This window comes from Pleurodeles waltl, chromosome 3_1, assembly GCF_031143425.1.
Source record: "Pleurodeles waltl isolate 20211129_DDA chromosome 3_1, aPleWal1.hap1.20221129, whole genome shotgun sequence".
Taxonomy (NCBI): Eukaryota; Metazoa; Chordata; class Amphibia; order Caudata; family Salamandridae; genus Pleurodeles; species Pleurodeles waltl.
The window spans coordinates 1,964,747,446-1,964,770,453 of NC_090440.1; the positions used below are offsets into that span (position 1 = coordinate 1,964,747,446).

At 43.5% G+C, this 23,008-nt stretch overlaps 1 protein-coding gene across 2 annotated transcripts in view; it reads left to right on the plus strand.

The window, feature by feature from the left end:
• Positions 1–23,008, plus strand: part of ITGAE (integrin subunit alpha E) — an 874,109-nt gene that overhangs the window by 531,764 nt on the left and 319,337 nt on the right. For both annotated transcript variants that reach the window (XM_069226334.1, XM_069226335.1), the window contains exons 14-15: positions 18,469–18,620; positions 20,951–21,091. In XM_069226334.1, the coding sequence (XP_069082435.1) occupies positions 18,469–18,620; positions 20,951–21,091 (293 nt within the window). The remainder of the gene's footprint in view (positions 1–18,468; positions 18,621–20,950; positions 21,092–23,008) is intronic.

The window sequence follows — 23,008 nt, forward strand, 5'->3', positions numbered from 1 at the left end:
GTTCAGTCATTTTTCAGTATGGACAGTTTGACAGCACATTTCACTTCTCCGCAAGTTGGAGATTTGTTTTAGCACCATATGGCCCGGAGACATGCAAGCATGCGACAAGGACTAGCGGTTCCAAAATAGGCGTTTTGCTACCACTGCTGTACAACGATAACAGAAAGCTGAACTAGAAACATGTTTTTGTGCTTTTTGACTGGATTTCACTCACCCTTTGTGGTGGGATGCTTTTCATTGGGGTTTTGTTGACTGCATGATCTCCTTGCGGGCTGCACACCAGACCAGAACAAAGACTGACATTTCTGCTGAAATCCAGCCGAGCTTCCCGTCACAGAGGTCAGATCCTTCTATGTGAGAGGTGTGGCCTTTCTCAGTGGGCACTCCCTCATCATGTATAGATGCTGCACTGGCTCACACTTACAATACTGGGACTTTTAAATAGTCTAAAGAGTTATTGGCAATCTCTTCTCTTCAGATCCTTTTTTATGATAAAGTTGGCAATAATATAAGTAACTCGCCCTACTCCAGCAGCTGGTGTTTATTGTAAGCATAAATTAACCTCTATTTATTAACCCTTTGTGCACAAATATCATTCATATTTATTTGGAAAAGAGAATACTTCATCAAACCACCACCCCAGTTAAAGAAAACAGGCTCCAATAAAATCTAGAGTGGTCGAAGCTTCTGAACTGTCCATGAAAACTATCTTAGAGGAAAGTTAAGCAGTCTTTGCCAACGGTATTGCCATCAGTTCTGACATTAAATTAATTCAGAAAGATTTAGCTGCACTGACAACAAATGTCACTGATAATAAAATAAAAAAATGAGATAACAAAATGATTATTGACCAAATGCTACCAATGACTGCCAACATTCCTTCAATGGCAAACTACATTTAGATTTAGAAAACCAAACCAGTAAATATTGAAGGATCTGATTGTAGACTGTTTATGGAAAATTCGCTACTAAACTACTCAACTTAAAATTCACAGAGAAGTTTGAAATGGATAAGGCTCACCATGCTCCATCTCATCGCACATCAATCAAATGAATGCTAGACAAGTTATTTTCAAAGTTCTTTGGCATAACTATTTGCTGATGATCAAGAAAGTGATTTGAGAACTTCCGTCTATTATGTTTGACGATAACAAAATATTTTTTCTGCACGATTTGCCAAGGAAACTGTCTTTATCTGAAAAGAATTTGCAGCTCTAAAACCCCAAATAAAGGCATGTGTATATATACACTGACTTTTTGATCCATCTACTATGAAAATTTGAAAAACCTACTTTCCAGAACCCTAACATAATCTATTATATATGCTTAAACCAAGAACTACTACGTTAATTGCCTTCTATAAAATGGAGGCTGATCTCAGCAACTCTGCATTGTTGGAAAAATACTATAAGATGGTACATCAGATTTTGTCATGAAAAACAGGGTCTCTGAGGGTGTTAGTGGAGAGTCTCCAGGAGAACTCTGGGCCAGAAGGACTGGGGTGTGATTTGACAGCGTTCTGGAAAGGTGCTCAGTAGTAGTAGTCCAAGGCACAGCGCCCGTCGTTCCTAACCAGTTGTCAGTTTTAGACCAAGTTTTACATGTAGTGTCTCTGCAAGTACACCCCTGATTTGGGGATGTTTAAGTCTCCATATGTCTATGAGGTCGTGGTCCCTCATGATGAGGTGGAGTTGAGCTGCAGCCCCAGGGTGCAGGCTTCTCGTATCACTGGACCAACCAATAAGGTCGTCTAGAATTACAGTGGAATCTCTGCTCCAGAGTACATGCCCAGACCCAACACTACAGATCAGATGCCACCATTCTTCAAAGAGATCGGGGCTATCAGCATTAGGCCCATATACTGAGGGCAGGGTGAGCTGACAGCCCTAAAGGATGCCATGGAAAATAACGTATCTAACCAGTTTATCACATGTAGACATGTACATATGTCACAAGAGACCTTTGTGGATAAGCTTCTCCACGGGTATTTGGACAAAATATTGAGTTATAAATATTGACAGACATATTGAAAAAAAAATATTGTGATACAAACATATCGTGATGCAGAAATATCATTGTCAGGAATATCATTTTTTCAGGTAAGTAATATTGTTGTTAAGAATATGGCTGTTGTTAAAACTGTTTTCAATAATATAGTTAAAAAAATTGCTTTTGAATATTTTGATGTGTTTAGTTAATATATTAATGTTATGTGCTACTATTATCTGAATAATTGTTACTAATTTGTTTTTTAAATATAGTTTGCAGTTTTAAGGATTTTGAATGTTTAATTTAATTTAGTAATTTGTAGTTTTGTATTGGGCAGTTGAGTTTGTAAGGGGTATGTACGGAATGTAATTCAGTAATAATTAATTATAATTTTTTAAGTAAGTATGTCATTGATAATAATTTTGCATATGTGATGTTATGTAATGCTGATTTATTTTCCTTATATTTTAGCTGCAGTTTGCTACATATGTAGGGGTATAGGGATGGATGTTAATTAGATGTAGCAAACTGGGCTTCTTTGCAGATGCCCCCCACTTTTTGCCCCCATTTCAACTGCTAGATGCTGGTTTTTTACTCTAATAGTGGTCTGAGGCCTGCTAACCAGAACCCAATACCAGTGCTCTTTCCCCTAAATTGTACTGAGAATTTGCAAACACAATTGGCAAGGACTTTACCACCCCTGTAAGGCCCTAGTAAATGATACCAGTGGTACTCAGGGCAGGGCTGGTAAAGGGGCCACAAGGGCTGTAGCACTGATTGTGCCACCCTGTGTGACCCAAGTACAAGCAAAGCCTGAAGAGTTGCCATGTCAGGCTTCATGAGCAGCTTGTCTGCTCGACTTGGAACTTTGCCCACACAAGTGCAGGCAGACTTTACTTTCCATAGCACAGGTGAGTCACCACTAAGGTTGGTCTACTATAGCCCAGGAGGCAGGGTGCACTGTGTTGTGAGTGTGGACATATATGCACAAGCATATATGGCCATGTGGTAGCATTTTAAAATTAATGCCACCGCAAGTGACTGGCGGTCCATCGGATAACATGGGCTGGAACCAAAGAAAATCGGTGACCTACACCCCAGGAGTGGTAGTGAGCCTCTCATCAAGTTTTGAGCTGCTACTCACTTCCGGACGACCTCTAACCAACAAAGTAAAGGTATGTCTGTCACCATGTGGTATTCTGTTTGTTGGAAAATACCTTAGGAAATTCATTCTTGAGATCTTCACCCTCCATACATACCTTCTGCACTTGAACTTGAGGGTTAGCATTATGATTCAATATAATATTAAGTAATTTTTTATGAGGCCATCCCAAAATCGTGTCACCCACAACAGGAATATATATTTTTCCTTCAATTACGTTTCCCTTGAACGTGATCTTAGCCTCAAAGTACCCTCTTAACTCAATAGGTTTCCCACCATAACTAAATGGCATAACATCCGGAGGGAGAAGAGTCACATTGTTGACAAAGTATTTCAAATAATCTGACTCCAAAATCATTGTTAACTTTGCGCCTGAATCCATCATCATGGAAACCTTGATCCCATTTACATCAACCTCATCAATGGGATAATCACAATTTACCCTTTAAACCAGCCCAGCAACCAATGGCTTCTCAGATATCACCAACTCCAGCACAGTTCCCAGAATAGAGACCATCATCAGTAATGACCCCGCTCCTGAAATCCTGCATCTGAAAGGAGGCGACTTCGAGATGAGCTCTGCACCCCGACTTCCGGGCAACATAATTAAAAACTGACTACTGGTGTAGGGACCCACAAGACCCTACCTCCCTGCCGGTTCCCCGAAGCTCACCCTCCATGTGACTGATTGCATCTAAGGGTCTCATTATGACTTTGGTGATCGGAATTACCCGACCGCCAAAGCTGTGGGGAGGAAGCAGCCATCATATAAAGAAGACAGTGCGCATTCCGAGGGTGCTGGCAGGGGGGCTCCTGCACTGCCCAAAACATAGTCATGGGCAGTGCAGCAGCCCCCTGTGGCTGGCAGAAAGGGGATTCGTGCTCAGCACAGTGGCACATCTGGAATCATTTTGCTGGTAGGGACGGCAGTCTGCCAGGGTCGTAATGTGGTATTCAGACCACCTGGAGTGTGGTGGTCAGGACACCACCACGGCATTGGCGGTCCTCGGATCGCCAATGTCGTAACAAGGCCCTAAGATTTTCAGCATTGACTTCAGTGGGAGCCATTTGACTATATAAAGTACTCTATTTTTCAATGCTCTAAAAATTCATATCTCCAGTTGTGTGTAATATAAAATGTTTGTTTTGGTGTCTAAACTAAGATAAAAAGCTTTTTTTTAATTGGCGCTGGAATTCTTATGATTCGTGTAATTTACTTATCGTCCATGTGGTTGTAGTGAAATGCTTTAGACATGTTCTTCTAAGTAGCCTGACTGCTCTTTGCCATGCTACCAGAACTGAGCTAAGGTTTAATGGTGTAAACTCATGGTCCACTTCTAGGTAACGTGTTCTTATTACATGGTACGATTCCCCAGTCATACCACATAATACTGCCACCTTGCTACAGATAATAATGAATTAACCGTTATTTTTTTATTTATTAGTGCTTGTTTAATTGATTATTAATTATGTAAACTGTGTAATTATTATATATCTTAGTTATATTTTAGGTGTGAGCTGCTGGGTTTGTAGGAGTGTAATGTGGGAATTTAACTAAGTAATTAACAGATTAGTATTGAAGTGATTATTAATTATGCACATTAAATATTACTGATTTATTTTTGTTGTATTCTAGTATCGAGTTGGTAGGTTTGTAAGGGTATAGGTTGGTAAGTTTATTGAGTAATATTGAGAAAATAATTATTAATGTATAATTAAATATTTAATTGATTAATAACTATGTGAATTGTATCAGTTAATTATTAATTCATTTACTCTTTATTAATAATTTGTAATCAATTAGGTAATTATCCGTTATGCAAATTGTGTAATATTTATTTGTATTTGTTTTTTAGGTATGTGTTGCTAGGTTTGTTGGGTTATAGGGTGGCACGTCAATTAATTAATAATTAAATAACCATTATTTTGTAATTGAAAATTAATTATTACACTGTTTATGAATTTTCTAACTTTGTTAAAATTTTTTTTATATATATATACATTTTATGTTCAGGAATAATGTATATATTATGGGAGTCATTATGACCCCGGTGGTTGGTGTTAATGTGGCGGTAGTACCGCCAACAGGCTGGCGGTACATACCACCACATTATGACATTGTCAGGTTGGCTGAAGCCAACCCGTCAACATATCAAACCACCGGCATGGTGGTGGATTACAATCTCCAGCCCGGCAGCTGCTAATGTACCACCGGTGGCATTTTGACCCTGCCTACTGCCATGGTTTTCGTGGCGTTCGTAATGCCAGGAAAACCATGGCAGTAGGCTCTACCATTGACAGGGAATTCCTCCCCTGTCAATGGTAGGAGGCCCACCCACCCCCCTAACACTCTCCAGACGTCCCCCATCCCCTACTCCATCCACGCTTCCCCCTTCCAATCCCCCCATTCACGAACACTCGCAGACACGCACCACACATTCACACGCTCACTCACACAGGCATACAGGCATTCAAGCACGCATGCATCCATTCATTCTCGCACACATCCGTACCACATTCACACTGACATGCAGACACGCATTCACATTTCCATTCATACATGCATTCTCACACATGCACACACACACGCAAACAACACTACACACACATTTGCATTCATGCACACACTCACACATTCATGCACACACACCCACAACACCCTACACCCCGCCCCCTGTCAGAAACCCAACTTACCTGCATCCAGGGGGTCTTCCGGCAGGGGACGGGACGGGGCGCTGCTACCGCCTGCAGCGCCCACCAGCAGTACACCAACAGGCGTATTATTTGTCATAATACGGCTGGCGACAGTCTACTGGCATGGCGCTGCTAGGGGTAGAAGCGCCACCTTAACACCATCCGCCAGTATGGCCACAGCCGGATTTCTGCCGTTCTTGTGGCAGAAATCCAGCTGTGGTCATAATTTGGCAGATCAACGTTAGCCGCGGTGACAGTCTTTTGGTGACCGTCACCGCAGTGGTATGGGCATTTACCACCAATCTCAAAATGTGGGCCTAAGTGTTTTATATTTTTTCTAAATGAATAGGGTTATTCAAATATGTACTGTGTTTGAAGTGAAGTAGTTTGCCTACTGTTGCTTAGACTTAAGTGAGAATAGTAAATCTTACTCCTCCAAAGTCCACCACTTTCCCTAGTGTTGCACAGACTGGAATGTGAATAGTAAATTTACCCCCTCCAAAGTACAACACTTTCCCTACTGTTGCACAGACTGGAGTGGGAATAGTACATCTTACTCCTCAGACGTCCACTGCTTTCTCTACAGTTGCAGAGACAAGAGTGGGAATAGGAAATATAACATTTCCTAGTTTTGGTTAAATATGTTAATTATCATTGTTTGTTCATAATTGTAATTTTAATTGTATGGGTGTATATTTTTAGTGGTTTAAAAATGTTCATAATTTTCTTTGTAAATTGTGTTTTTTTATTATTTTGATTTGTTTTGTAATTTGTTTAAGGTTTTGTAAGTGAATTACTAATATTTTTTATGAAACAAGTAAAACACACACACATGTATTTGTCACAGTGGTAAATTTAAAGAATGAAAAAATGTATATAATGCAAACATTTATGTTTAACAATTGTGTTACTTTATCTATATGTTTATTTAAACTTACACATATATAAGTATGTGTGTTTTATAAGTTTTTATAGTATTAAATATTAGTGAGGTTTATGTAATAACATAATTTTAATGGTATATATTTACGTATTTAAGGTTTACTCTTGAAACTATATATATATATATAGATAGATATATATATATATATATATATATATATATAAGAGAAGGGATTTCTCTTTCTGCTTTGTCAAGAGAAAAGCCGCACTCCGTCGTTGTGCAAATACTAATTAAACTTTTATTCCATTCGTGAGATTACAAACAAACAAGACAGGAATCCCCTGACGCGTTTTGGTCACACCGGATCTTGTTGAACGGACGGAGTGCGGCTTTTCTCTTGACAAAGCAGAAAGAGAAATCCCTTCTTTTGTAATACGGACGTCCTGCCTTTAACCAGCACCACCGGAGAAATAAGTGCGCCACAACACACTTGTCAGGACATTTCTTCTTTTTACACATATATATATATGTAAGCACTATTTCTCTATGTTATTTAACAATATTGGTGGGAAACAATGTATTTTAATATTTTTGTACTTACCATTATAAGGAAGTTTGACATGATATTTTGTAGTAATTTAGCATGAGACATGAAGTTTGAGGTAAGTTTATTACTACTGAATGAGCTACATTGTGTCACAGGACAAAACTACAGTAAACCCTCTGCTGCCAGCAATTGTCTGAACTGTCAAAACCTTGACCTTGTCATTCAACAGGAACTACATCATAACATATCTAAAGAAGCTACAAAACAGTCCTCAACATTGTCTTCCAAAAGATCTGTCCTTTTTTCAACAAATCACTGATAAATCTACCCTTGCTGGCAAAAGAAACTGCACGTAGAACTCACAGAGACCAAGAAATGACCTAAAGTCTGCAAGGCCAGGTTGGGGTTCAAGCCCTTTTTTTTAAATGACATGACCAAGATATTCAACTTCACTACATAAAAACTTGCACTTTTCTTGCTTTAAAACGGCTCCATGATCAATGAAAATCTGCAAAATCTTTTGGAGTACCACATTGTGAGACTAGGCATCCTTGGCAAACACCAACACATCATCCTGGAAAACCAGAACTCCCTCAATATGCTTTAACATGTTATCCATAATTCTCTCGAAAACAGAGGCTGCTGAAGCAAGGCCAGATGGCATCCTTCAAAACTGAAAGGTGCCAACGTGAGAAATAAAAGTAGTAAAATGCCTTGAACATGGATGGAGCTCTACCCATTGATAGGCACTTGCAAGATCAAGTTTAGAAAAGACAGTGGACCCCACAGTACTAGCAAATAGATCAGAAATCTTGGGAAAGAATTGAGCATCCATCCAAATCTCTTTACTCAATGATCTGCGTTCTACACAAAAACATGCAATTGACCACATTTCTTGGGTGTGACAACTATAGGTGAAAGCCAGAGTGAGGACTTGGTCAGCTCAATTATACCCTTCTCACAAAGAGATTTGAGTTATTTTTCGAGATCCTATCTGACACTGGAAGGAACACTTTTGACCTTATGTTTAATCAGCAAATCCCTCTCTTTTACTATTATATCATGTTTGAAACCACTTATACTACCCATCTCATCACCAAACATAGTAGGAATGTTTTGCTCCAGTCAACCTCAGTGTTGTCACAATCCACAGCCAAAACTTGTTCTTTGGCTCCTGGTTTGGGGATCATTCCAAACAGCCCTTGATGAAACCAGCCCAATATATTCAGAGCTTTCACAGCCACATAAACCTTTCCCTTATTTTTTCTCCCTTTGAATTGCATAACATCTTAGAAATACCGTAGTAATTTTGTTTTCTGCCCTTCATAAAAGACTGGAGACCTGTCTGGAGGCAGTAAAGACTTGTCACCCAATGTGTCAGTGAATAGACGTTGTGTGATCATGGTGATTTGAGCTCCAGCATCTACCAACAATTGCAATGTTTTGTCCCCTACTTGAATATCTGCCACAGGTTCTGCACAGAAACTAGAATGACCAACCTGTAGTTCCTCCCCTACTATGATATCAGCTCAAACCACAACCACCATATCACTCATACTATTCAAATCTATATCAGAATCAGACTCTGATTTAACTACACAGGCAATAGATTTTAGATGTTCCTTTTTTTTAAGACACACTTTCACAAAATGTCCGATCTTTTTACAGTAATTGCACATGACATTAGCAGCAGGACATTTGCTACCTTTAACATGAAGAGGATTTCCACACCTGAAACATTGTTAGTGTTTGTGGTTGGCATGACCACTTTGGATACCTCAATTTTTTTATTCTATGTAGCTGATTGACAAAACGTTCTCACTTTTATCACACTCACTGCATCAACAGGTTTATCATCAAGTACCTTTACTAAAATTTGGGAGATTTCACTACTTTTTGCAATGTTGCAGTTTTATCAAGAAGGACTTCCTAATGTTAGCAATTTCTGCCTACATTTTGTGTCCTTACAGTGACACACAAACTGATCATCTCTGATAAGTTGATTAGTAAAATTGTTAAATTGACACTCAGCAATCAACCTACGCAATGCTGAAATATCATCTTTCTCTGCACTTTGTTTCCTTTTGAAGAATTTGTTCCTTAAAACCACTAAACTGGGCTGTTTATCAAAATGTAGCTTGAGTTTACTTACTGCTTGTGTGTATTCATGCATGTCATCAACCTCAGTTTTGTGGTGTTTCTGGCAGATGCTTAAAAATAGACCTATCTCAAAACATAATGAATGCAAGAGCAAACATTTTTTTCATTCAGCCCTGAACCTTGAGGCCCCAATGGCCCATAGAAATTTCTCGAACGCATCAACCCCCCGCCCTTTACTAGTGGTTCACTTGGTTCATCTGATGATTCCAAGAATGAGGGAGGAGGTGTAACAGGCTGCTTAATTGCAATACACACAATACTGGTTCAAAAAATGTATATGTGTGTGTGTGTGTGTGTGTGTGTGTGTGTGTAATAATTACTGGTTCAGCTGTTAAAGTGTCTAAACAAATTAAACAAGTTGTTAGAAATTATGTCTTTGGTTGGCAGTCAGGTTAACCCCTGTCCAAGCAAGGACCCTCACTCTAGTCAGGGCAAAATGAGAATCACACTCAGTTAACCCCCGCTCACCCCCTTGGTAGCTTGGCAAGTGCAGGTAGGCTTAACTTCAGAGATAATGTGTTAAGTATTTGTACAAACAACAGAGTGAACCACTACAAACTGACACAACACAGGTTTAGAAAAATAGTTATTATTTTATCTTAATTAACAAGACCAAATATGATAAAAATCCACAACACACAGTTAAAATATGAATTTAGCACTTAAAAGCACAAAAATAGTGCCTAGAGGCACAAATGCTGCAAGTTGGTATTAAGCGGCGTCGTAACGGAGTCTTTTCCTACAATGCAACACCAATGGCGCCATTTACGGAGTCGTTCGACCCCTAGGTACGGTATCTTAGCAAACAAGTAGAAAACAGGTTGGTGCACGGAGTCCGGCAGCGAAGTGTCACTAGATCCGATGCGGTGTCAGTTGCTAAGCCGGTCTGTTGGTTCTGGCAGGCAAGAAGTCCAGCGAAGTCACGAGGCTGAAGGGTGACCTCACGGGGTCACGATGATGTCACAGGGCAACAGGCGCTGCGATGGCATCAGATGTCACAGACATCGGACTTACGACAACCCGAAGTCAGCAAATTCAGGTGGGATCAGCAGCTGCGGCGATGCAAAACATACACAGTGGTCGGGGTCGTCGCACTTCTGCGAGGTCTACCGCCTCGGGCAGGTGGGTTTCGCGGTTCAGGGCAGCGGCATCCTTTGCAAAGTCACACGCTATCGTCCAGCATCGTTAGACATGTTTTTCTCCAGAAATTCACTTCCGGGGCCCAGGAACTGGAATGGCACCCTCTGGTAAGCTAGAGTTCACACCAGGCAGACTCAGAACTGGGTGGTGAAGCCCTTTCTGTCCCTGAGGCTTCAAAACAGGAGGCATTCTCTACTCCAAGCCCTTGGACATACTTCTCAAGCAGAAATGCAAAACAAAGTCCAGACTCTGTCCCATTGCACAAGAAGAAGCAGCAACTGCAGGATAGCTCAGCACAGCACAGGCCAGAGCAGCACTTCTCCTCAGCTCTTCTCCAGGCAAAGGTTCCTCTTGAATCCTTGAAGTAATCTAATTTTCAGGAGTTTTGCGTCCAATACTTATACGTCTTTCTGCCTTTGAAGTAGGCTTTCAAAGGAAAGTCTCTGTTGTTCACAAGATCCTGCCTTGCCCAGTTCAGGCCCCAGAAACACACCAGGGGGCTGGAGACTGCATTGTGTGAGGACAGGCACAGCCCATTCAGGTGTAAGTGACCACTCTTCCCTCCACTCTAGCACAGATGGCTCATCAGGATATGCAGGCTACACTCCAGCTCCCTTTGTGTCAATGTCTACAGGACATTTGCAGACAGCCCAACTGTCAAACTGACCCAGACAGGGAATCCACAAACAGTCACAGGACGGTTTAAGCAAGAAAATGCCTACTTTCTAAAAGTGGCATTTTCAAACTAACAATCTAAAAAACAAATGCACTAACAGATATATTTTTAAATTGTGAGTTCAGAGACCCCAAACTCTAAATTTCTACTTGCTCTCAAAGGGAATCTGCACTTTAATAACATTTAAAGGCTGTTCCCATGTTAACTTATGAGAGAGATAGGTCTTGCAACAGTGAAAATTGAATTTAGCAGTATTTCACTGTTAGGGCATGTAAAACCACACAAGTACATATCACACCTTTAACATACACTGCATCCTGCCCATGGGGCTACCTAGGGCCTAACTTAGGGATGCCTTACATGTATAAAAAGGGAAGGTCTAGGCCTGGCAAGTGGGTACACTTGCCAAGTCTGATTGGCAGTTTAAAACTGCATTTACAGACACTGCAGTGGCAGGTCTGAGCCATGTTTACAGGGCTACTCATGTGGGTGGCACAACCAGTGCTGCAGGCCCACTAGTAGGATTTGATTTACAGGCCCTGAGCACCACTAGTGCACTTTACTAGGGACTTACTAGGAAATCAAATAGGCCAGTCATGGATAAACCAATTAGTACTACAATTTACACAGAGAGCATATGCACTTTAGCACTGGTTAGCAGTGGTAAAGGGCCCAGAGTCCTAAAGCCAACAAAAACAGGTCAGAAAAAATAGTAGGAAGGAGGCAAAAAGATTGGGGATGACCCTGCAAAAAGAGCCAGGTCCAACATGGGTGCTAAGGTATCTGGGGTGCACTTCACTGCTGTTAAAATGTGCCTTAATATAAGTATTCAGATGTGCAGATCAGCCTGAATCTTTTGTGTTTGCATCACTGCTGGTAATATTAGCTTACTCTGCAAAGGTTCAGCTGTGCAGATCAGCATGAAACACTGACAGCACCAGTAAAATTAGCTGTGAGAATCAACTTTAAACTTGTGTCTGCATCACTGCTGGTAAAAATCGGCTTAACACGAATATTCAGCTGTGCAGATCAGCCTGAAATACTGATTGCAGTACAGGTATACTTAAATAATGTATTTCTGTGCAGATCAGCGTGAAGCTTGTTTCTGCATCTAGGCTTGTGAAGAATTTACTTAATGAGACAACTCAGCTGTGAAGCATTGACCAATGCTGTAGCGAGCAAATCATTGCAATGGTGCTGGGCAGGGGGGCCCCTACACAGCCCATGCCAAGTGCATGGGCAGTGCAGGGGGGCCCCTGTGGCCTCCTGCACCTGTTCTCCACCAGCATTTTCATGGTGGTGTAACGCCATGAAAAGACTGGCAGAGAAGGAGATCATAATCCCCAGGGCAGCGTGATTAGGATCTCTGCCACCGCCATACTGCAGGGATCCAAGATCCTGGCGGAGCTGGCTGTCTGACTGCCAGGATTGTTACGTGGCAGTCAGACTGCTGCATCCACAGTGGTCTAGACCGCCATGGAAATGTTGTTTCCGCCCACTGTCCCACCAGGAAACTCCTAGTAGGTACCACAGAGGGACGGCCGCATATGAGGTCGTCCCAACGTGGGACTTTTGCGGGCGGCCTCCGCCGCCCACCAAAGTCACAATGAGGGCCTGAATGTTTGATGACTCACTGAAGATATTGGTAACTTTCTTTTTATTACCTTTTGTAATTTTATTTTTTACTTTATTATTCATTTATGTAAATTGCATACCCTTTTTATGTAATGTATTGTTTATACAAAACTTAATAAAAATATTTGACCTTTAAAAAAAAGAACACAATATGGCCATAAAATAGTGTATGCTGCTGACATGTGGTGAATAGTTATTCAAAGCATTTGTGTGTGTATTGTGTGCTTTAATGGAATTCTGTCTTGGTCTATATCCTCATTTATTGCTGGTGAATCAAAATCATAGTGAAATGATATATATATATTTTTACAACTATTACTTATTGTGCCTTTAAAATTCTACTGCACAGATATGTCAGTCCTGTCACACACACATAGAACTTGATTATGAGCCAGGTTAAGTAGAATTACCACATGGAATTCCACTCTGTCTGACTCCGATCGGGCTGGTATTCCTGGAACTTTTTTCCCAAATATTGAAACACCATCCCTTCTCTTCTCTTTCTCTGGCTGGGGGGGTGTTAAATCCAGTCCAAGTGGTAATTCCCCATTGCATGGGTTTTAACTCGTTTATTCAGAACACTTTATTCAGTACATGTTATATGAACCATAAAAGCCTCATATCAAGTCAAAAGAAGATCACACCAAATTCGCAAATACTATTAAAATTAAGTGTGATCTTGAAACACTCTTAAAATATGACTCTTAAAACATTTGAGATTCTTCAAATCAGGAGACACACAGGCATGCATAGTAAAGAATCGAACCATTCTATTTAATTGCCTTCCCTGAGTCATCTAAAAGTGCTCTAACGGATGAAAGAAATGAGGCAACTCTGTAGCACAGTCCCATATCCTCTAATTCATATATTTGTCTAAATGTCACCCGATGGAAGAAAATTATTTCTTGTAAAAAAAGGGTGTAAGAAAAGTTTTTCTGGGAGCTATGTAAAACCTACAAAAAAGTACTATGGCCCTGATTACGAGTTTGGCCTACGGGAACAACCGCCTGCCAAACTCCCAACAGGTTGGCAGCCATTGTAGTGGTAAACTCCCCACCGGACCCATTATGACTTTCCTGCTGGGCTGACGGGCGGAAACCAAGATTTCCAGCCGTCAGCCCAGAGGGAATACTGCTGTCCGCAGGGGACATCAGCACCCTCGTAATGCGCACTTTCTGCACAGCAGACAGTTGGCATTACGAGGATGCTGGGCAGGGGGACCCCTACACTGCCCATGCCATGGCCATGGTCAGTGCAGGGGCCCCCCTGTGCCCCCCTGCATCTGTTCTCCACCAGCTTTTTCATGACGGTGAAGCCACCATGAAAAGGTTGGCAGAGAACCAAGTTGGAATCAGCAGGGCGGCGGAGCATGCAGCTCCGCCCTGGCTCATTGCAACTTGCACTCGCCGTCAGCCTGTCAGGATCACCTATCCCTGCAGAGACGGCGGGACGTAATGTGGCGGTTCGACTGCCACAGCAGCGGCAGTCCAGACTGCTACCACAAATCTGGCAGTCTAGTGATCGCCAGTCTCAATTAGGCCCTAAGCGCTGAGTTGTCTGCTCTGACCTATTATCATATGGGCGTTTTCAAGTAATAGCTCCCCAACCTTCATTTCTAGGGAATGCAGTCATGCAATGAAAGGTGAAGAGGCGGAAGAGAGTTAAGAGAAACCTATGCTGTATGTTAGTAATTTCTGTAAGAAACTGAGTACAGCCACAATGATCATTCAAAACTGTATACCATCTCACTAACACTTTATGGAGGTCTGCCCTCTTCCCAAGACCAAACTCAAGCACATGCTCTTTTATATCCTTTTTAGAGTATCTTATAATATCCTCCGGATGTGACCATAGCTCCCCCTCTGTCTGACCCAACCCCAACAGGACCTGCTTTATGTGCCATAACCAGGGAATTTTATACATCTTATCTAACCCCATACAGTCCTTAATAACAGATCAGGCAAAACTGGTTTCTTGCTTGGGTCAAATTGATCGCCATATTAGGAGGGATTCAGTTTCCAAAATGTCTAAAATAAAATCAACACACAAATCCCAGTGAATAATAGATTCCGGGGTGTAGGAAAGTACCAGCTTGCCTGGCATGTTACCCCCATATTTCACTGTATATATGTTGTTTTAGTTGTATGTGTCACTGGGACCCTGCCAGCCAGGGCCCCAGTGCTCATAAGTGTGCCCTGTATGTGTTACCTGTGTTACGACTAACTGTCTCACTGAGGCTCTGCTAACCAGAACCTCAGTGGTTATGCTCTCTCATTTCTTTCCAAATTGTCACTAACAATGTAAATTTCACCAATTTACATTGGCATACTGGAACACCCTTATAATTCCCTAGTATATGGTACTGAGGTACCAAGGGTATTGGGGTTCCAGGAGATCCCTATAGGCTGCAGCATTTCTTTTGCCACCCATAGGGAGCTCTGACAATTCTTACACAGGACTGCCATTGCAGCCTGAGTGAAATAACGTCCACGTTATTTCACAGCCATTTACCACTGCACTTAAGTAACTTATAAGTCACCTATATGTCTAACCTTTACCTGGTAAAGGTTGGGTGCTATGTTACTTAGTGTGTGGGCACCCTGGCACTAGCCAAGGTGCCCCCACATTGTTCAGGGCAAATTCCCCGGACTTTGTGAGTGCGGGGACACCATTACACACGTGCACTACACATATGTCACTACATATGTATAGCGTCACAATGGTAACTCCGAACATGGCCATGTAACATGTCTAAGATCATGAATTCTGGCATTGGGGAGACAATTCCATGATCCCCCGAGTCTCTAGCACAGACCCGGGTACTGCCAAACTGCCTTTCCCGGGGTTTCACTGCAGCTGCTGCTGCTGCCAACCCCTCAGACAGGTTTCTGCCCTCCTGGGGTCCAGCCAGGCTTGGCCCAGGAAGGCAGAACAAAGGACTTCCTCAGAGAGAGGGTGTTACACCCTCTCCCTTTGGAAAAAAGGTGTCAGGGCTGGGGAGGAGTAGCCTCCCCCAGCCTCTGGAAATGCTTTGATGGGCACAGATGGTGCCCATCTCTGCATAAGCCAGTCTACACCGGTTCAGGGATCCCCCAGCCCTGCTCTGGCGTGAAACTGGACAAAGGAAAGGGGAGTGACCACACCCCTGACCTGCACCTCCCCTGGGAGGTGCCCAGAGCTCCTCCAGTGTGCTCCAGACCTCTGCCATCTTGGAAACAGAGGTGCTGCTGGCACACTGGACTGCTCTGAGTGGCCAGTGCCAGCAGGTGACGTCAGAGACTCCTTCTGATAGGCTCTTACCTGTGTTGCTAGCCTATCCTCCTTCCTAAGTAGCCAAACCTCCTTTTCTGGCTATTTAGGGTCTCTGCTTTGGGGAATTCTCTAGATAACGAATGCAAGAGCTCATCAGAGTTCCTCTGCATCTCTCTCTTCACCTTTTGCCAAGGAATCGACCGCTGACTGCTCTGGAAGCCTGCAAAACTGCAACAAAGTAGCAAAGACGACTACTGCGACCTTGTAATGCTGATCCGGCCGCCTTCTCAACTGTTTTCCTGGTGGTGCATGCTGTGGGGGTAGTCTGCCTCCTCTCTGCACTAGAAGCTCAGAAGAAATCTCCCGTGGGTCGACGGAATCTTCCCCCTGCAACCGCAGGCACCAAAAGACTGCATCACTGGTCCTCTGGGTCTCCTCTCAGCATGACGAGCGAGGTCCCTGGAACTCAGCAACTCTGTCCAAGTGACTCCCACAGTCCAGTGACTCTTCAGTCCAAGTTTGGTGGAGGTAAGTCCTTGCCTCCCCAGGCTAGACTGCATTGCTGGGTACAGCGTGATTTGCAGCTGCTCCGGCTCCTGTGCACTCTTCCAGGATTTCCTTTGTGCACAGCCAAGCCTGGGTCCCCGACACTCTAACCTGCAGTGCACGACCTCCTGAGTTGTCTTCCGGCGTCGTGGGACCTTCTTTTGTGACTTTGGGTGAGCTCCAGTTCACTCCTCTTTGTAGTGCCTGTTCCGGCACTTCTATGGGTGCTGCTTGCTTCTGAGTGGGCTCTTTGTCTTGCTGGATGCCCCCTCTGTCTCCTCACGCAATTGGCGACATCCTGGTCCCTCCTGGGCTACAGCAGCATCCAAAAACCCTAACCGCAACCCTTGCAGCTAGCAAGGCTTGTTTGAGGTCTTTCTGCACGGAAACACCTCTGAAAGCTTCTTCACGACGTGGGACATCCATCCTCCAAAGGGGAAGTTCCTAGTCCTCTTAGTTCTTGCAGAATCCTCAGCTTCTACCATCCGGTGGCAGCTTCTTTGCACCCACAGCGGGCATTTCCTGGGCACCTGCCCACTCCCGACTTGAGTGTGACTCTTGGACTTGGTCCCCATGTTCCACAGGTTCTCTCGTCAGGAAATCCATTGTTGTTGCATTGCTGGTGTTGGTCTTCCTTGCAGAATTCCCCTATCACGACTTCTGTGCTCTCTTGGTAACTTAGGTGCACTTTGCACCAACTTTTCAGGGTCTTGGGGTGGGCTATTTTTCTAACCCTCACTGTTTTCTTACAGTCCCAGCGACCCTCTACAAGGTCACATAGGTTTGGGGTCCATTCGTGGTTCGCATTCCACTTCTAGAGTATATGGTTTGTGTTGCCCCTGTACCTATGTGCTCTCATTGCAATCTATTGTGACTGTACATTGCTTGCATTGCTTTCTATTGCTATTACTGCATATTTTTGGTATTGTGTACATATATCTGGTGTATATTTGCTATCCTCATACTGAGGGCACTCACTGAGATACTTTTGGCATATTGTCGTAAAAATAAAGTACCTTTATTTTTAGTATATCTGTGTATTGTGTTTTCTTATGATATTGTGCATATGACACCAGTGGTATAGTAGGAGCTTTACACGCCTCCTAGTTAAGCCTAAGCTGCTCTGCTAAGCTACCTTTTCTATCAGCCTAAGCTGCTAGACACCTCTTCTACACTAATAAGGGATACCTGGACCTGGTGCAAGGTGTAAGTACCCCTTGGTACTCACTACAAGCCAGGCCAGCCTCCTACACGGGGTAGAACAGGGTTCAGCTAAGATTCTCCTTCGAAACATATTTTCTGTTTTTTGTAGGACACACTTGTTCTTCTATAGCCCAGATACCCGAGCCATACACAGCTGACAAAATTGTTTTAGCGTTATAAAGAGTAAGCAGCCGCGCCGTGCGCTTAACACCTACCTTGAAGGCAAATCTCATAAAACTTTCATTGTTCCTGGCCATATTGAATGCACAAATATCCCTCTGACTTTTCCAGTCCAGTTTGGAAGAAAACTGAAGCCTCAAATAACTAAAGGTGTCTGTTTTGTACTTTCCTCCCAGTAACTCATAATTGCACAACACTGGACGATGTTATATTATTTTTGAGTATGCATAATCAGTCCCTAAATGCCTTGCTTTTCTGCACTAGAAAGTTAGTGGTAACTTTAGGAGTTGTAAAGAGATGATTCTGCAGTCCTAGAATGCACATTTAAATCACTGTTCAGGTTATTCTTCAGACTGTTATCACGTTTGTGAATGTTTATTTCCTGGGCTCTTGTTTTCCAGGATACTCCCTGGCTTTAATGCAAGGGAGGCCGAAGAATAAAGAACCACTGTATGTTTCGGGAGCGCCTCGGCACAGCAACACAGGGAAAGTGCTGGTATTTGAAAAGGACGTTCACTCCTACCATCTCATCCGCCGATTTCCAGGGGAACAGGTGATTTACACCCCATAATTTGAGGGACACTGGCATCACTTCCATAAAGTCACAGTGTGTCAGAGAGGCCGGCTACTAGCATGGCAGGAGCAGAGGACACAGCGTAAAAAGCCCTAGCTCTCTTCACTGTGGGTCGGGCTGTGCGCTTGCTGGGTGCAACCAGGAGGAGCTCCCGGGGAGTGTAGTATGTAATGGGGCAGGGCCGGACTGGCGAACCAAAGCAGCCCTGGCAAAATGCTCAAACAAACTCCTCTCCATTGACCCCCTCGCACAATCCCTCTCTTTCCATCCATGAATTCTCTTTCTCTCCTGTCCTCTCTCTTTTCTCCCTCTCCTATTGCTTTCTCTCTACCCTCTCCCTCCCTCTCTCTGTTTCCCTCTCTCTTGAAGCCTCTGCGGCAGTTAAGCTCAGGGAGCCGTGGAGAGTGAGAGGCACCAGGAGTAGCCCCCTTCTCCAAACCCAGCCTTCAGGGGCTCCCAGGGTGGCAAAAAAGGCCTGTCCGGCCCTAATATGGGACATTTATCAGGACATTTTATGATGAGGTTAGTAAATGTTAACAGCAGGGGTATTGGTTCTTCTCCTGTAACTTGTTTGGAATGTGCTGGAAATTGGTGGAGTTTGTAAACCCATTTTTTCAGAACTACGTTTCCGAACACTGTAGAATGTGAAGAAGACTGGCAAATAAGTGAGACAAAGAACATGTTTGCCTGGCACTAATGCAGTTTACAGAATGTTCTCAGCGAAAACTTGTAAATGTCAGGCCCAGGAGCCTTGGCAGAAGAAGGTCCGAGCGGACACAATTTAAAAACTGCATCATATGCCAGTAATGTATTTGTTAAGTTCAATGTGTCTGCAGCTACAATATGCAACAATGCAAATTCATGTCGTTTTGTATTACTTCTGGTGGGGAGGACAGCCTGGGCACACGTACTCTCTCCAGCTAGCCATAGACAACAAAAAAGATCGAAGATACGTGACTCCTCCACCTAACTTCACAGGAAGTGACATCACACGGCCCTTGACCATAAAGGAATCACAGGAAGTGGATACATATTATCATCCACTAACAAATGTATAGCATGAATGCTACAGAGACTATAAGGCTTCTAATTGTGACTCGTGTATGATCAAAAACCTACATCCATGTAGGACAGGATGTAGTTATGTGAAGAATCTACAGAGGAGAGAATGTAGCTAATTCCTTTGAGTTAGGGTGAAGATAAGGAGGGGAATTATATAATGGGAAGTTTTTGATCTACAGCTCTGTGGTAGACAACTTGGTCGAAGGGTTTTCAGAAGGTTGCTTAAGTAGCTCTACCATTCACAGGTGTTACTACTAAAGTGCATGGGAGTCATTAGGAAGGGGAGGAGACTCCAGGATTAACTCGACAATAGAGTTTTTCTTTTAGTTTCTCTAGATTTCTATTGTTGTTGCTCAGCGGAGATGAAATCTTTCTTAATATCACAGGTTTTAGAAAGGGTGTTGCAGAGGCGGGCTGTATGTTAGTAATTTCCACAAGATACTGGGTACAGCCACAATGATCATTCAATACTGCATACTGTCTCACTAACACTTTACGGAGGTCTGCTTGAGCCCTCTTCCCAAGACCAAACTCAAGCACATGCTCTTTTATATCCCTTTTAGAGTTTCCTATAATGTCCTCTAGATGGGACCATAGCTCCCCCACTGTCTGACCCAACTGCAACAGAGCCTGCTTTATATGCCGTAACCAGGGAATATTATCCATCTTATCTAACCCCATACAGTCAGAGCAGCAGGTGCAGTGACCCTGTGGCCAGAGACCTGAGGGAACCATTGATTCTTGATTATTACGATATCATGCTACCAAACTAGCAGTGAGGGGCATTTTCCTTGCTTGCTGAAGAGCTCATGACACTCTTGCTAGGCCTCTGTATGTTGTGTGTGCAATGTAGTAACAGACTGATTTTTAGGTAGCCCAAAGGGACCTGGAATGGGAGGGATTACTAGAAATGGGGAGTTACAATTAACTGGGTGCAGGTAGTCCATACATCACAAAAGAGCTCTGTGTTTACTGCACCATCATTTTACCAGTGGCGCTACTTCCCATAGAGAATGGTGGGGGCTAGATAAATAAATTATGTGTAATGTGTTCTCCATCTGCCCTGGGTTCCCTAGCATCAGGCTTTCAGAAGTGGTATGCATCTTTCAGTGCATGGTACCAAACATTGAACCACAGCCTGGTAGGCCTTTTCTGTCTGATTCGTTGATTTATGTGATGGGTGACTGACTGCGCTTCTGACAGATGAAGACATTGCAGCCACTAAAATTAGACTTTTCTGTTTTTAGGTGGGGTCATACTTTGGATCTGAGCTCTGCCCTTTGGATGTAGACATGGATGGTTTGACAGACTACCTTCTCATTGGGGCCCCTTTCTATCATATAAAAGGAGAAGAAGGAAGAGTCTATGTCTATAAATTTGACCATCAGGTAAGACAAATGCATGTGAGTTAAACTGATGTGGTGCTTCTTAAAAGTAATTATGCACCAATATTGAGTGTAAAACCCCCAGCTCCATCACACCCAGGAGTGGCGTGGCTGATCTGGAACTAAGCTCAAAGAGCAATCTGCTTCCTGCAGCCAGGTGGGGCTGACACAGAAACGCTTTCAAAAGTGTGACCTACTTCCCGCAGTGCAGGTCTCTAATGAACTGGTTCCCTGCCGGCACTGACTTGCCAGACTTCTGCTGGGGTGGGACTTCGACCCCCAGCTACATCATGCCCTGACAGGGGCGGGGCTGATATGGAAAAGGGCCCGAGAGGGTGACCTGCTTCCTGCAGTGTGGGTCTCACCCTGGGGTGCGCCCAGACAAAGAGTGGACCTGTCCGCAGCCGGATGAAGCTGGGCTGGGCCACCCTGCTAACATCAGTTACTTACATAAAAGTGGGGTGAGCAGCACTCCTCTGTCTTCCCTGCTGTTGTCTCATCTTTGCCTATACCTCTGTATGGTTGACTGCATTTTAAACCTTGTTTTAAAGGTGCATCTTCAAAATTGTAATATTTGAGCAGTGTTAGACTTGGCATCCTTGGCCTAGTCTCCTCTAGCTTTTTGTCACTGTTTCCCAGGTTGTTGATGTGTGCTGGACTCTGTTCTTGCTGTTTTTGTTACTCTGGGCACTTTACCACTACTATTCAGTGCTCAAGTGCAAGTTCTCCTATGTAAAATGTATATGTAATTGGATTTCATTGATTGGCATATTTGATTTACTGGTACGTCCCTAGTACAGTGCACTAGAGGTGCCCAGGGCCTGTAAATCAAATGGTACTAGTGGGCCTGTAGCACCGGTTATGCCACCCACATTAGTAGCCCTGTAAACATGTCTCAGACCTGTCACTGCAGTGTCTGTGTGTGCAGTTTTAAACTGCCAATTCGACTTGGCAAGTCTACCCACTTGCCAGGCCTAAACCTTCCCTTTTCTTACATGTAAGACACCCATTAGGTAGGCCTTAGGTAGCCCCATGGGCAGGGTGCAGTGTATGTTTAAGGTAGGACATATACTAATGTGTTTTATGTGTCTGACAGTGAAATACTGCCAAATTCGTTTTTCACTGTTGCAAGGCCTGTCTCTCTCAAAGGTTAACATGGGTGCTGCCTTTAAATATGATTAAAGCATAGATTCCCTTTGGGAGTGGGTAGACTTGTGGAGTTTGGGGTCTCTGAACTCAAAATTTAAAAATGCATCTTTTAGTAAAGATGGTTTTGAGATTGTGTGTTTGAAAATGCCACATCTAGAAAGTAGGCATTTTCTCGTTTAAACCATTCTGTGACTCTGCCTGTTTGTGGATTCCCTGCCTGGGTTAGTTTGACAGTTGGGCTGTTTGCACCTCTCTCTAGACAGTGACACAAAGGGAGCTGGGGTGTAGCCTGCATATCCTGATGAGCCATCTGTGCTAGGAGGGAGGGAAGGAGTGGTCACTCACACTTGAAAGGGCTGTGCCTGCTCTCACACAATGCAGTCTCCAACCCCCTGGTGTGTGTCTGGGGTCTGGCCTGGGCAAGGCAGGATCTCACAAACAAGAGAGACTTTCCTTTGAAGTAGGACTACTTCAAAGGCAGAAAGGGGTATTAGAAGAGCACCCAAACCCCTGGAAATTAGATCACTTCTGGAATCAAGAGGAACGTCTGCCAGGGAGAAGAGCTGAAGCGCTGAGGAGAAGTGCTGCCCTGCCTGTGATTGTGCTTTGTGGAGCTATCCTGCAGTTGCTGCTTCCACCTGTGAAAGGGGCAAAAGACTTGCCTTTGTGGTATATTCCTGCTTTAGAAGAATCTCCAAGGGCTTGGACTGAGCTTTCCCCTGTTCTGATCAAAGGCTGATCAAAGTCCTGGCCATCAAAGACTTCCCCTAC